At 48.2% G+C, this 12,990-nt stretch overlaps 1 protein-coding gene across 1 annotated transcript in view; it reads right to left on the bottom strand.

Moving 5' to 3' along the window:
- LOC124463450 (phosphatidylinositol 3,4,5-trisphosphate-dependent Rac exchanger 1 protein-like) overlaps positions 1 to 12,990 on the bottom strand; it is a 34,562-nt gene that overhangs the window by 7,858 nt on the left and 13,714 nt on the right. The window contains exons 2-6 of the mRNA XM_047015167.1: positions 7,762 to 7,827; positions 7,394 to 7,516; positions 2,867 to 2,971; positions 521 to 622; positions 136 to 297 (exon numbers count right to left, since the gene is read on the bottom strand). Of these exons, the coding sequence (XP_046871123.1) occupies positions 136 to 297; positions 521 to 622; positions 2,867 to 2,971; positions 7,394 to 7,516; positions 7,762 to 7,827 (558 nt within the window). The remainder of the gene's footprint in view (positions 1 to 135; positions 298 to 520; positions 623 to 2,866; positions 2,972 to 7,393; positions 7,517 to 7,761; positions 7,828 to 12,990) is intronic.

The raw sequence follows: 12,990 nt of genomic DNA, 5'->3' as shown, positions 1-12,990 counted from the left end.
ACCTCCCCATGTCCCTCTCCTCTCCCCATGTCCCTCTCACCTCCCCATGTCCCTCTCCTCTCCCCATGTCCCTCTCACCTCCCCATGTCCCTCTCCTCTCCCCATGTCCCTCTCCTCTCCCCATGACCCTCTCACCTCCCAGCCCTCGATGTGGGACTGGAGCTGCTCCAGGGCCTCCAGTTTCTCCATCTGCCTCTTGGTCTCGTTGATGTTGGAGCACACGGCCTTCATCACCTGCAGGGCTTCCTCCACCGCCGGGTAGTCGGGATGCTTCTTCGGGGTCCTCTTCAGGAGCTCCTGCACCCAGGGATAGCACAGGGGAGGGGGGAGGAGGAGAGGGTGAGGGGGGGGGGGGTGAGGATGGGTGAGAGGCATATTGAGGTGAATTACATGCAGAGCAATGGGAGGGAGAGACAAAGGGGAAGTGGGGGACATTTCAGAGGGAGCTGAGAGTAACCAGGCAGGTTAGGGGAGAGCAGGGCTGGGCCAGGCAGGTTAGGGGACAGCAGGGTGGGCTAACCTTCAGCAGGAGAGGGTACTTGCAGATCCTCTGGATGGGGCTTAGCAGGTAGCCCTCCAGAGGAACGTCTGTGCTCTTCTTCCCTCCCAACAGCATACAGTGCTGGGGACGACCACGCACACACACACACACACAGAGTAAACATTAAAACATGTTATACAACAGAAAGTTACAACCCCGACCTTTTAAGGAGGTAGATAAATACAAATCAAACTGAAACACACTGAACTGTTACTTGTTTGTTCAATACATTTGTCATTGATGTAAACATTGTATAAAAAAAAGGGAGATTGGGGGGTATATTGCCAATAAGTGCCCTTTCACATATTAATTATGCCATCCATAGTCATGTGAAGTACAGCTTTATGTCTGTTTTGTTGTGTTACATACAATGAGGAAGAAACCTAGACAATGTGTCTGATTTCATGCTGTAAAAATGAAACCTTTTCTAAAATAAAAAATGTAAACGCTGGAGCTAAATCTTCATAAGAGCCCTTGATGTGGGCAACTTTGATAATGGCTTTTCTCTCTGCTTCATTTTTTGAGGGGAGTGGGGCCTGTCAAACGACAAGTCCTCAAGGGCACAGAGAGCAGAGATCAAGGGCCAACGCAAGATAGAACCACCGCTAAAGTCTTCGCTGAGGATGCAACACGTGACCAAGTCAAGAATCAACCAATATAATTACGTTCAACCGCTTTCAAGTTCAAATGGGGCACTAGGGGGGAAAGATGGAGCAATGAGTTTCTCTTATGGTTATAGAAGCTTATTTATACGCCGGGAGTGGGTTGGGGGGGGGCATGGGGGTGTTGGGGTGGAATGTTCGCTGAAAGCACTGCAGAATTCTAGGATTCCTAAGATTCCAGACGGCGTGGCAATCCTGATGCAATCCTGGCCTCTCTTTCTTTGTCTGTTTCCATTTCTTCTTTTTCTCTCTAGAAGTCCTCTGCTTTGCTCCTCCTCTCTTTTCTATCCCTTCCCCTCTCCCCTTTTCTCATCTGAAATGTATTTGTAAATCTCAGAGACTGGAACCAGATCTTGACTCTGACCTAATTTCTTATCATCACTTCAGGGGTTTGTAGTCGTTCTGTCAAATGTAGTCACACACGGCACCTTGTCAATTAACACGGAAATCGTGCTGAAACGCAAACACTGAATCAAATTGGATGATGTCAGATATTATATGCTAACACCATGAAACTGAATAATAACAGTCTGATATGATTGCAAAACTACTGCAGAAATGGAGGTATGAATTATTAATGAAACACTTGTCCCTGCTAAAACACACACACCAAGAATACCAAGAGCTATCAAGTCTAAACCCCTTCAGCCAGTCTCCTCCTAGTTACAGAACTTCTGTATCCTGACAAAAGTTCTGTGTGTCTTCAGTCAGTTGTTTACTGAAGTACTTGATTGCAGGCCTCTTTGCCTAAGTCATCTCAGCTTTCCAGTCACTTGTGAAGCTGAGAGCTGAGCTCAGCTTTTCTGACAAGATACTATGTCAGGAGTAAGGAGGTACTTCTGAGCGGGCTCTCTGTTCTGTATCCTGAAGAGTTCTGCATTATTCAAGTCATTCCAACATTGACACGTATTCAAGTTGGCCTTTCTCACCAACACATCAGACATATAACATACGCAAATAACTACCACCCCCAATAAACTGTGAAGCTGCAGAACAGAGACAATATACACTTGCACTATTGATGTTTGTGTTGATATCATTTGTACAATAAAACCAATGGATTTGTTTCATAACCGCCAACTTTCTAGCCAATCAAACCTCTGTTAACTTTCCAATCCCTTCAAGTAGCTGATATAAGTGGTTAACCCAAGTCTCCAATACATGAACAAAAAAAAAACTTTTACAGGCATCAACAGGCTTAATATCTTCCAGTCAGTTGTGCCAGCACATTGCAGCTGGCTCTCTCGCTCTCTCGCTCTCTCGCTCGTTCTCGCTCTCTCTCGCTCTCTCTGTCTCTCTCTCTGTCTCTCTCTCAGAGTCTGACATCATGTTTGAGAGCGTGCTCAAAGACAGTTCCTGTGTGTCCATTGTTGAGGGGTGAGCCGGGGTGTCAAAACATGGAAACAGCTGGTGAGAAAGCGACCTTGAGAGTGACCGCGTGTGCGTCCGTGTGCGACCGAGCGAGCGTGCGACCTAGTTACCGTTGCCGTCAGATGGACGAACGACAACGGCGGAAAAGGAGGGAGGGAGGGCAACAGTGATGGGAAAGGAAGAGAGGGATCAGGTGGTGATGAGACGTGTGGAGAAAAGGAGAAATAAAGGGGGGGGGGGGGTTGTGGAGGAGTAAAGGAGGAGGAGGAGAGGTTGGTGGTTGTGTTCTCACCAGTAGGAAGGTCCTGATGTGTGGGATCTTGTTGAGCTCCATCAGCAGGCGGAGGGCTTTCTCATGGTTACTGCAGTACTCTCCATACACGGAGAAACGACCCCTCTGAGACACACAGAGAGAGAGAGAGAGAGAGAGAGAGATGGGGGAGAGAGAGAAAGAGAGAGAGAGAGAGAGAGAGAGATGGGAAGAGAGAGAGAGAGAGAGATGGGGGGAGAGAGAGAGAGAAAGAGAGATGGGGGAGAGAGAGAGAGAGAGAGAGAGAGAGAGAGAGAGAGAGAGAGAGAGAGAGAGAGAGAGAGAGAGAGAGAAAAGAGAGATGGGGGGAAAGAGAGAGAGAGATGGGAAAGAGAGAGAGAGAGATGAAGGGAAGATTGAGAGAGAGAGGTCAAACACAGCCATAACACACACACACTTTTAATGTCACACTGGACTTGTCGGCATCCCTGATATGGTGTGTTTACAAAACAGATTTTCCTCCTGAAGGATGTCCTTGTTTGGCTAAATGCTGTAGTGTGCTGGTAGTAATGTCCAGTTATACTCAGTGCTACAGTTGTACGCTGTAGTGTTATCAGACCGCTCCTGTTTGAACTCGACACCCACCACAGCTATGCATCACACACAGCTTTTTCATCCTCACTTGTAATTTGATATGTAGAGATAAATAAAAGGTTCAAATGCATTATTCATGCCCTGTGAAAAACACTGCGCCCAGCACAGAGTCTACCTGGCTTGCGCATGCCCCAAGCCCTAGACAAGTCCGTGGCACGGGGGCTACCGAGCACTCACTGGGATGTGAAACCAACACCACTTGGCCCTTCGTTCGTTGGGTAATTGAAACGTTTGCTTGTTACTTGAAGCAAGCAGGAAGTGAAATCCAACCTGATCCGAGTACGGATATCTCTGCAACCTTGGGAGAAAACCTAGCCTGGCTGGAAGGCTGGCCGGAAGGCTGGCTGGAAGGCTGGCTGGAAGGCTGGCTGGAAGGCTGGTTGGAAGGCTGGCTGGAAGGCTGGCTGGAAGGCTGGTTGGAAGGCTGGCTGGAAGGCTGGTTGGAAGGCTGGCTGGAAGGCTGGTTGGAAGGCTGGCTGGAAGGCTGGTTGAAAGGCTGGCTGGAAGGCTGGTTGGAAGGCTGGTTTGAAGGGTGGCTGGAAGGCTGGTTGGAAGGCTAGCTGGAAGGCTGGTTGGAAGGCTAGCTGGTGTGGTCCAGTTAGCATGGTCCACAGGGCTAATCAATAGATGATGTGGTCCAGCTAGCATGGTCCACAGGGCTAATCAATAAAAAGACACCCAATGCTACTGGCTGGCTACAACTGCTGTCCTTGGGACTATTCTGGGCACCGTGGCATGAGCTGGTCCAACACTGTGAGGAAGCTCTTATGGAGGTTTGTCTGTAACCTGGTACCAAAGAAATATGCCAGTGCTCAGAGGTTTCCAACAGCCCTAACACAGAACTGAGTCTAGACCTCCTAAATTAGCTCGCCTGCTTCCCATCTGCTTTCTAAAACGACCAGACTCTCACCAACAGAACAAAAGTGTCTCCAATGTGTGTGTGTGTGTGTGAGAGAATGAAGATGAGTGTGTAATATTCTCATGGCAACGCGGCAGGGAGCCAACAAATCTACAGTTGGTAGCCTTTCAGCAACATTACGATCTGCGTCTCCAGGTTCCCATGACGAGGGAGCTGAAAGTGTGTTACCCTATTTTGCGGCTGTGGACACATTGTCAAGCCCCACTCTCTCGACCACACACACACACCCACACATAAACACCCCCCCTACACACACACACACACCCACACACACATTAGGAGCTGAGCCTGGCAGGGGAACAGAGTCCAGTGCGTGAATAAGATGAACAGCTGGGTCGGCATATGGTGCACAAATCCTGTTCAATTGACTCGCACACAAACAGTCAATGCTGTGGAGGACATCGACAAGTTCAAGAATTGTTCTGTTTGCCTGTGTGTATGTGTGTTTGTGTGTGTATGCGTGTGCAGTTGATTAAGAAAACATTGTAAGCTAATTAATCAGATAATGACTTCATTCAGTCAGAAAGTATCACACATTTACCGCCTTCAACTTGAGCAGTCAGATCTTCCATGACCTCAGTGTGACCTGTGGGGTCACCTGCAGAGCTAGCCTGGTCTCAACGACTCTCCTTGTGCTCTAAATTGCTTAAAGATATTTGTTTCTTTGAGAAGAACTTTTAGAAAAAAATCCGATTCAACCATTGGAATCTTTGGGAGGGTGGGGACTCAGAGAGCAATATCAAACACAGGCGAATGAGTGAGTCGATGAAAAAAAAGAGTATTTGTCAAGTGCATAATGAGATGACTGTTGGCTACTGCAGGATCCATGGTCATGGCTGTGTCTTTGTGTGGTTTGTGTGTGTGTGTGGTGTAGTGTGTTAGTCTAGAAACAGGGTAAATATTGATGTCTGTGATGCCAAAACATTAAAAAAAAATGTTTTGTGCCTTTTAATTCTCCCCTGCACGCCAGCTAGGTTCAAATGGACCGAGTGTTCCCTGATCCCATTCGGAGCCACTCGGCCTCCACGCCTTAGGTCAACACTCGGGGATATTTGAGGTTCTGGCTGCATTAAGCTGCGTTCCAATCGGAACACTTCCTCTCCCCCTCCCCCTCCCCCTCCCCTTCCCGCTTGTGATGAATATGAGCTTTATCAGGCAACGAGAGGTCTGAGGACACGTCATGTGGCTGTTCATGGCCCTCCGTTTGTCCGCGGCTTGGGAACACAAATCTCAACCCCTTTTAGGAGGGGAGTGTTTGTGTGGGGAAAATAGTACACAAGACGGAACGTATCTCGAAATGGAATGCAGGCACTGGACTTGCACTGATGTCTGGAAGAAAGATGGAAAGATGGAGGAAACGCTGGGAGCAGATTACATTTATTAATTTAGCAGACGCTCTTATCCAGAGCGACTTACAGTAAGTACAGGGACATTCTCCCCCGAGGCAAGTAGGGTGAAGTGCCTTGCCCAAGGACACAACATAATTTTTCACAGCCGGGAATCGAACCGGTAACCTTCTGGTTAATAGCCTGACTCCTTAACCGCTCAGCCATCTGACCCCAGATGACCTCTTTCCTACTCGAGAGTCATTGACAGGGACTCCTCTGCTGAACAATGCAGGGAAGTTAATCAAATCTCAGTCGGGGTGTCCCCTGTCGTAGGGTCAAGGGTCGGGGGCGGAGAGCACCAGACGAGGGCAGTAGATTGGGCTAGAGGTGTCAGTGTTGAAGGAGAGAGGGGTCACTCACTAGAGAGAAGAGTGTAATGGATCTGGAGATAACAAAGCCAGTGGTTGTGTAGGTCCCGCCCTCTTAACAACAGGAGTAACACACACACACACGCAAACATACATAAACATGTGAAGGCACAGGAACACAGGGACATTCTATTCCCACACACACACACACACACATGCACAGTGCCAGACAGAATGAGGCACTGTAACATAAGATTTAGATCAAATCAAATCAAATCAAATTTATTTGTATAGCCCTTTTTACACGCAAGCATGTCACAGAGGGCTTCACATGCGCCCATAGAACTGCCCCTCAACCAACCTAAACCCTCAAGGAAGACAAGGAAAAACTCCCAGAAAAACTCCCACCGGGAGAAAAAATGGAAGAAACCTTGGGAGGAGCAATTCAGAGAGGGATCCCCTCCTCCAGAGACGGTTGGTAAGAGAGAAGAGTGAACACAAGCTATTTAGAGATGCACTCCAACCGCCCCATCACAACAGCAATGGCTAACCTCTCCAGCCCTCAGAGAAATGGAAAAAGCATGTTGATGTACTTAAATCAATCGAGTTGTCTGACCTCTCGGTCTGCAGCAGACTGTGTGTGGTACCTGCGTAGGCTCTCATTATGTCAGCTGCCTGACAGGCTGGTTCACCAGCAACATGAATCCATCTCCTCATAGAAAGTGCTTGTGTGTGATTTCAGGACAGACAGCTGTCAACTACTGTGGGTTAGACTATAAGAGCTAACAGTTTGAACTAGTTATTTTCTTTTCTTTTTTTCCTTTTACATAATTCTGTCAGCTGATGATTCGAAGCGACAGAGGGAGGGAGAGAGAGAGAGAGAGCAAGAAAGACAGAGAAATGAAGAGAGAGAGAGAGAGCGATAGAGAGAGAGAGGGAGAAAGAGAGAGCTCAACTAGTGGGACCATTGTTCCATTGATGAGTGACACACCATCTCTTCCACCCGGGCACAGGCTTGTCTTTGTTGTCCCCAAGGGCCAAATGAGTTCAATCAGGGGGGAGTGGGGAGGGGGGAGGGAGGGAGGAAGCTCTGGAGAGACGGGGGGAGAGAGGAAGGCGATGGATGGAAGGGGGGGGGGGGGCGACGACGAGAGGGAAAGCAAAGTGCCGAGGGGGATGCCAGTGACAGAGCCTTGCACGGATTTGTGGGGAAAGAGGGATAGAGGGGGTCTTTCTAGCGGACAGGATGCAGGCTTGTTAAGGGGGATGGAGGGGAGAGGTGTGTGTGTGTGTAACTCACAAACTGCAGGAACACGTGTCCTAGGGCGTGCTGAGGCTGGGGCTCGGGCTGCAGGCTTCCCTCCACGGCTGACAGGACCTCTTTGTGTACGTCAAGGATGGCCTCGATGTTGGAGAACAAGATCTGGAGCATCGAAAACATACAAAACTCCCACTCAATATGGGGTTTCCCTCCAGGAATAGAAACACCCCAAGAAATGGAAAACATATCATGAATACTGTATCATGACATATATAATATCGTATCGTATTCAATCATATCGTCATGACTAGTTATCGGCTGAAGATTTGAGCACATCTAACCAGGTTTACGCACATGAGCAGTGACGTCGTGGGAAAGATAGAACCGTAGTAATCGTAGGGACGTACCTTGACATGTTCTGGGGCCAGACACTGCTGTTCATCTGCTGTCTGCCTGATTCTTTGTAAAAAGGCCTGGAAGACAGACGGAGCTTAGTTAGCCTGTGTCCACATTACACATTTTCATTGCTGTGTGTTCTGACCACACACCTGTAAACACACACACACATTAACAGCTAATACTCTTAACCGTATGTTATCTGAACTATGCCTTGAAAGGCAACCTCATAACATTTAAAAAAGTTTCACTGTAATGACAGTGTGAACGTATACTCTTTGTCCCAGATCCATGCATATTCATATGCCAGACGCCTCTATAAATACCAATCTTATTGTGCCGCAGCTTCACACTCCGTTTCCTCAGGGAGATAGTAATAAAACCATGTCAGGTGAATCTGTAGCACGCTACCTTTGCAACGTTGTGTTTGTGAACCACAGCCCCTCTCCTGAGACAGCTGACCTGCCACTCAAACCCTGACTGGAGAGCGATAAGGCGGGGGAGACGGAGGAGCGCAATCCCCTTGTCTCTCCATCTCTCTTTCATGTTTTATCTTCTCCTCGGAGTCTGTCGGTCTCTTTTTGTCTGTCTCTTCGCGTCTGCGACGTTCCCCATCCTGACTGGGGAACAAAGGCCAGCGAGAGAGAGAGACAGAGAGAGAGACAGAGAGAGAGAGAGAGAGAGAGAGAGAGAGAGAGAGAGAGAGAGAGAGAGAGAGAGAGAGAGAGAGAGAGAGAGAGAGAGAGAGAGAGAGAGAGAGAGAGAGAGAGAGGGGGGAGAGAAGGAAGCTGTCCCCAAACCCTTCAGCAGTGTCTCCTCCAGCCTGTTTCTGTCTGGCTACATCCTCTCTTTGTCTGCGTCTGCCTCTGTTTGTCTCTCCAATCGGAGATTGTACACACAGGAAACCATTCAAAAAAGGTGAGCGTGATGCTACACGATTCTGAGATCTTCGCTATACCCTGAGAAGTAAGGAGAGAGAGAGCATGGAGGTGGGCATGGAAGAGACCCTGGCAGCAGGCCACGCCGACTCCTCACGCCCTGCTGCCTCGGGCCTGGCAGTCAGGGAGCTCCACAGCCTCCAAACCACAGGGATGGAGGAAGCCACACATCACACACACACAAAGAGATGAAGCCACACACATACAGTGACACACACACACACACATCACACACAAAGTGATAAACCCCACACACACACCACACAAAATACACACACACACAGACCACACACCAGGAGATAAAGCCACACACCTCATCCTCCTCCCTTTAATGAAAGACTACCTCTTGCAATCACACATCAGTTCTAAACATAGACAACACTCCGGAGAGTTCCACGTCAGTCAGTCAGTGCTTGTCCATTGAGACATAACACTTTGGGATCTCTCTGTCTGACTTTTACAGCCAGCGTTTACACTTGTCATATAAAAATAGCACACAACAGTCAGCGTGCTGGGACTCGGCTAATTAAAGTGTACGCTTATTAGTGGGGAAGTAGTAGCAGCTTTTGGCTGGTTCGAGGGCTGGTGACGGTGCTTGAGGCGTGCACTAATTAAATCTCCCATATGGCGACTTGTACCATGTCCATGGTGAAGGAGCCACTCGTGTAGAAGACTGGCCCTTGGCAGCTGTGATGAGGAGCACCAGGGGGTGCAGAAGGGGGAAGAAGGGCTTCCTCTCTCTCTCTGCTGGGGTGGACCAGCAAGGTTGAGGGCGGGGAGGGTTGGAGGAGGGATAGATGGGTCGAGAAAGCAGGAACGAGGGTTAGGAATGGAGGAGAATGATGATTAATGGGTGGGTTGACAGATGGATGGATGGATGGAAATGAAGGAGTCCACCATCGCAGTGTCCATGTGACCCAGTGTGACTGTTGTGCTCGGAGCCTCGCTCCGCAGATGAAATGTGCCACACAGATGTGTTCGAAGGGGCTGGTTGGTGTAAGAGAGAAAGAGAGAGGGATAGAAAAGAGAGAGAGAGAGAGAGAGAGAGAGAGAGAGAGAGAGAGAGAGAGAGAGAGAGAGAGAGCAACAAAGAGGTTCTTTCAGTCCATGTCACGCCCCAACACAGCGCTTTAACACCCTGACTGTGTTGGCTAGCCCCAGTGTTCCATCGCAAAACGGCCACGTTTATTTTGAAAAGAAGGAAGCTTTGTCCATCTCCAATCAAGACAAGCCACCAGCTTCAGAAGAGCCGGGACGAGGAAGGCAATCAGATAGCCCTCACCCGGTCAGCAGGCAGGGAAAACTATTTGTGGGGAAAAGGACAGCACGTACGTCCACACAGACACACGCGGGCTGAATATTGAGTAGCTGTCATCTGATACACCGGTCTCTGAGAAGACATGCAGACGTGACGTCGACGTGTCCGGAGCAGGCCTGACAACCAGAGAGCCCCGTCTACCAGGGCTGGCCTCAGCAGGCAGCTTGCAGAGGATTCACAGCCTGTTTGTTTTCATATCCATGTCTCCAGTGACCTTTCTCTGGCCCTCTGACGTCAATACCCCGTCACACGACATCGCTGCCCTCGCCCGTGGTGTATAAACCAAATGTGAATGGGTAAGGCGGAAACGCTTGTCGTAGTAACCTTGGTTACCTGACGACGATCATCATCAGTTGTTGTTGTCGTCGTCATTGACGGAGAGCACCATAACAGGCTGGATGAATGCTCTGCTCTATGCTGTAAGTTGCTTTGGCAAAAGTGTCTGTTAAAAGAATACACTATTGCATAACATTTGCTTTAAAAAAAACAACAACATAATAATAAAAGTACAAATGCAGTTACCCCAGCAAATAATAGTGTAGAAAGATAGATAATAAAGGCCTATGGACTGTGCATTCTCGAAAATCCTATCCGATTGCATACGAGTCATTCATTTTACTCTCAGATGATCTAAAAATAGCACGAAAACTCAATTTAGCCCTCACTCTGTAACGTGGTAATAATGGAGAAGTCAGATGGGAATCTGACCGGGGACACAGACACACATTGTGAATCCCTGAGAATCACAACCATGATTCATCTCCTGCCGTATGGTGCTGGGACACAGCTGGCTGGCAGCTTCCAGGAGGAGAAGGCAACAATATTCCACTCCGGGGTCCACTCTGGGGTCCTGTGCCCAGAGGCGCTGCGGCCTGTTAGGGGGCAACTGCTCGTTTTGTACTCACAATTGAGACCAGGGTTTGACAGACCACCATGTAATGCTCCCCTGATATCATGTCATGACACCAAACGGTACCGGAGGGAGTCAGGTGGCTGAGTGGTTAGGGTATTGGGCTAGTAGTCCGAAGGTTGCCGGTTCGATTTCAGACCGTGACAAATGACGTTGTGTCTTTGGGCGAGGCACTTCACCCTACTTGCCTCGGGGAGAATGTCCCTGTACTTACTGTAAGTCGCTCTGGATAAGTGCGTCTGCTAAAATGACTAAATATAAATGTACCGGCGGACCATGACACAGCTGGTACAGAATCGACCGTGTTCCGTGATTAGCCAACATGTCTGCAGCAACCATCGATCCCTGATGGAGAAACTAAACTGTTGTGATTTTGACAGTAACTGTGCTAGTGTGAGCTTCTGTGTGACAGCAGACCTGGCTACTTGTGCCTGTGGATGACCCTTGGTGTGCAGCATGGGATATGACTACACAAAAACCAGATCTTTAGAGATTTAAGTGTTACTGAGAGCATACATTGGCTAACTGCCAAAACACTTCCTGTCTGAAGACCACACGCGCACAAACGCAAAACAACGGACGCAAGCGCTCAACATACTTTTGCTAAAAAAAAACAATAGGACACAAACGACATCCTCAGCATATAAAACATAAACAAAATCACATCACCCATTTATCCATGTATCAAAGCTCCTCCCCTCCCCCCCCCCCCCCTTCTCCTTGTCATGGTTCTAATTGTTGAGCCCACCCACCCACCCTCTCTGCTGGGGGCCACAGAGGGTTGCCTTGGAGATGTGCTTTTATTGCTCTGGTCTGAATCCCCCCTCCCTCCCCCACCACCCCGTTGTTCTCACTCTCCCTCTCTCTCACACAAACACACACGCACACACACGCACACACACACGCACACATTCCCCATAAGAGCCCACCCGCTTTATCTCATTACGCCGTCTGACTTTAAGGTCGGTGTAACAGGAAACTATTAAATCCCAGCCGCAATAAGCAGGTATTAGGAAAATGTCGCCGTATATTAAACTCGGAACGGTAATTTCCTTGCGAGTAAAAATAAGGTAGGAGAAGTAAGAACACCATGATGAGGAAATTCATGGAGGATTTTGGATTCATTATTAACAATAAGATATGAAGGCTAATATCGATGATCTTTACGCAAAGATCATATACGGTAGATAGGCGAGAATGTCGAGATTGGTGTTTCGAGCATGTGATTCCTTGACAGTGTATGAGGTTTCAGAGAACACTTTGCTGCCCTTTATAAACAGTTAGGTGCCTCTCTCTACAAGCTAATTTATGACACAGACACATCCAGGACAACTGGTGAGTCATCTTTGAGAAAGACCAACCTTTCAAACCCCCTGGGTTGAGCTTTCTCACATAAGCCTGTTAGCTATTTTGCGGTTAAGTTATCATTAGCATTTATTTTACAAACATGACACCTCCGCCCCCCCAATCAACAAACACCACTACAAGCCAATTAGTTTACACCCAAGCTGTCAAAAGCCAAACAAGCTTCCATGCAGAGGGGAGTGGCATTGAAGGCTGAATTCCCCCTTTTTAGATAACATCACTAAAGCAATCACAGTCCTTATTGAATGGTCTGCAAGTGCTTTGAAAGGTAACAATCGGCGGAGCATTTTCTGCTGCATACATAGACCGTCTGCTTCCAAGCTGTTGCAGAGCAATCTACTCTTTGTTGGTGTGCTTATAGCATGCAAACAGGAAGTGAAAACAGTGCAGTCAGGTTGAACAAAAGCCACAAACACTGTTTTTCTGAACTGCAATCTTCTTTAATAAACAATGTTTGCATGGTGGTGTAAAGTTTGCTCTCCATTGAAACACCAGCGCAAAAGTGTCTTGACAAGAAGTCTTTGTACAGAGGAAGCGTGCAACGTCGAATGTTTTTAAACTAGGCCAAGCATGAATAGAACCTGGTTTGTAAATAGAAAAGCAAGCTGCAGAATAGCCCATGATGGCTTTCTTGTTTTTAGAATAACTCAGTAAAACAGCAGTGTAGTTTTACTGAGCAACACATCTTGCTTACAGTGACAGCCTTGTT

This window comes from Hypomesus transpacificus, unplaced genomic scaffold (genome assembly GCF_021917145.1).
Source record: "Hypomesus transpacificus isolate Combined female unplaced genomic scaffold, fHypTra1 scaffold_280, whole genome shotgun sequence".
Classification (NCBI taxonomy): Eukaryota; Metazoa; Chordata; class Actinopteri; order Osmeriformes; family Osmeridae; genus Hypomesus; species Hypomesus transpacificus.
Note: the sequence above shows the minus strand (reverse complement) of the source record. Positions and strands in the feature narration are given on the sequence as shown.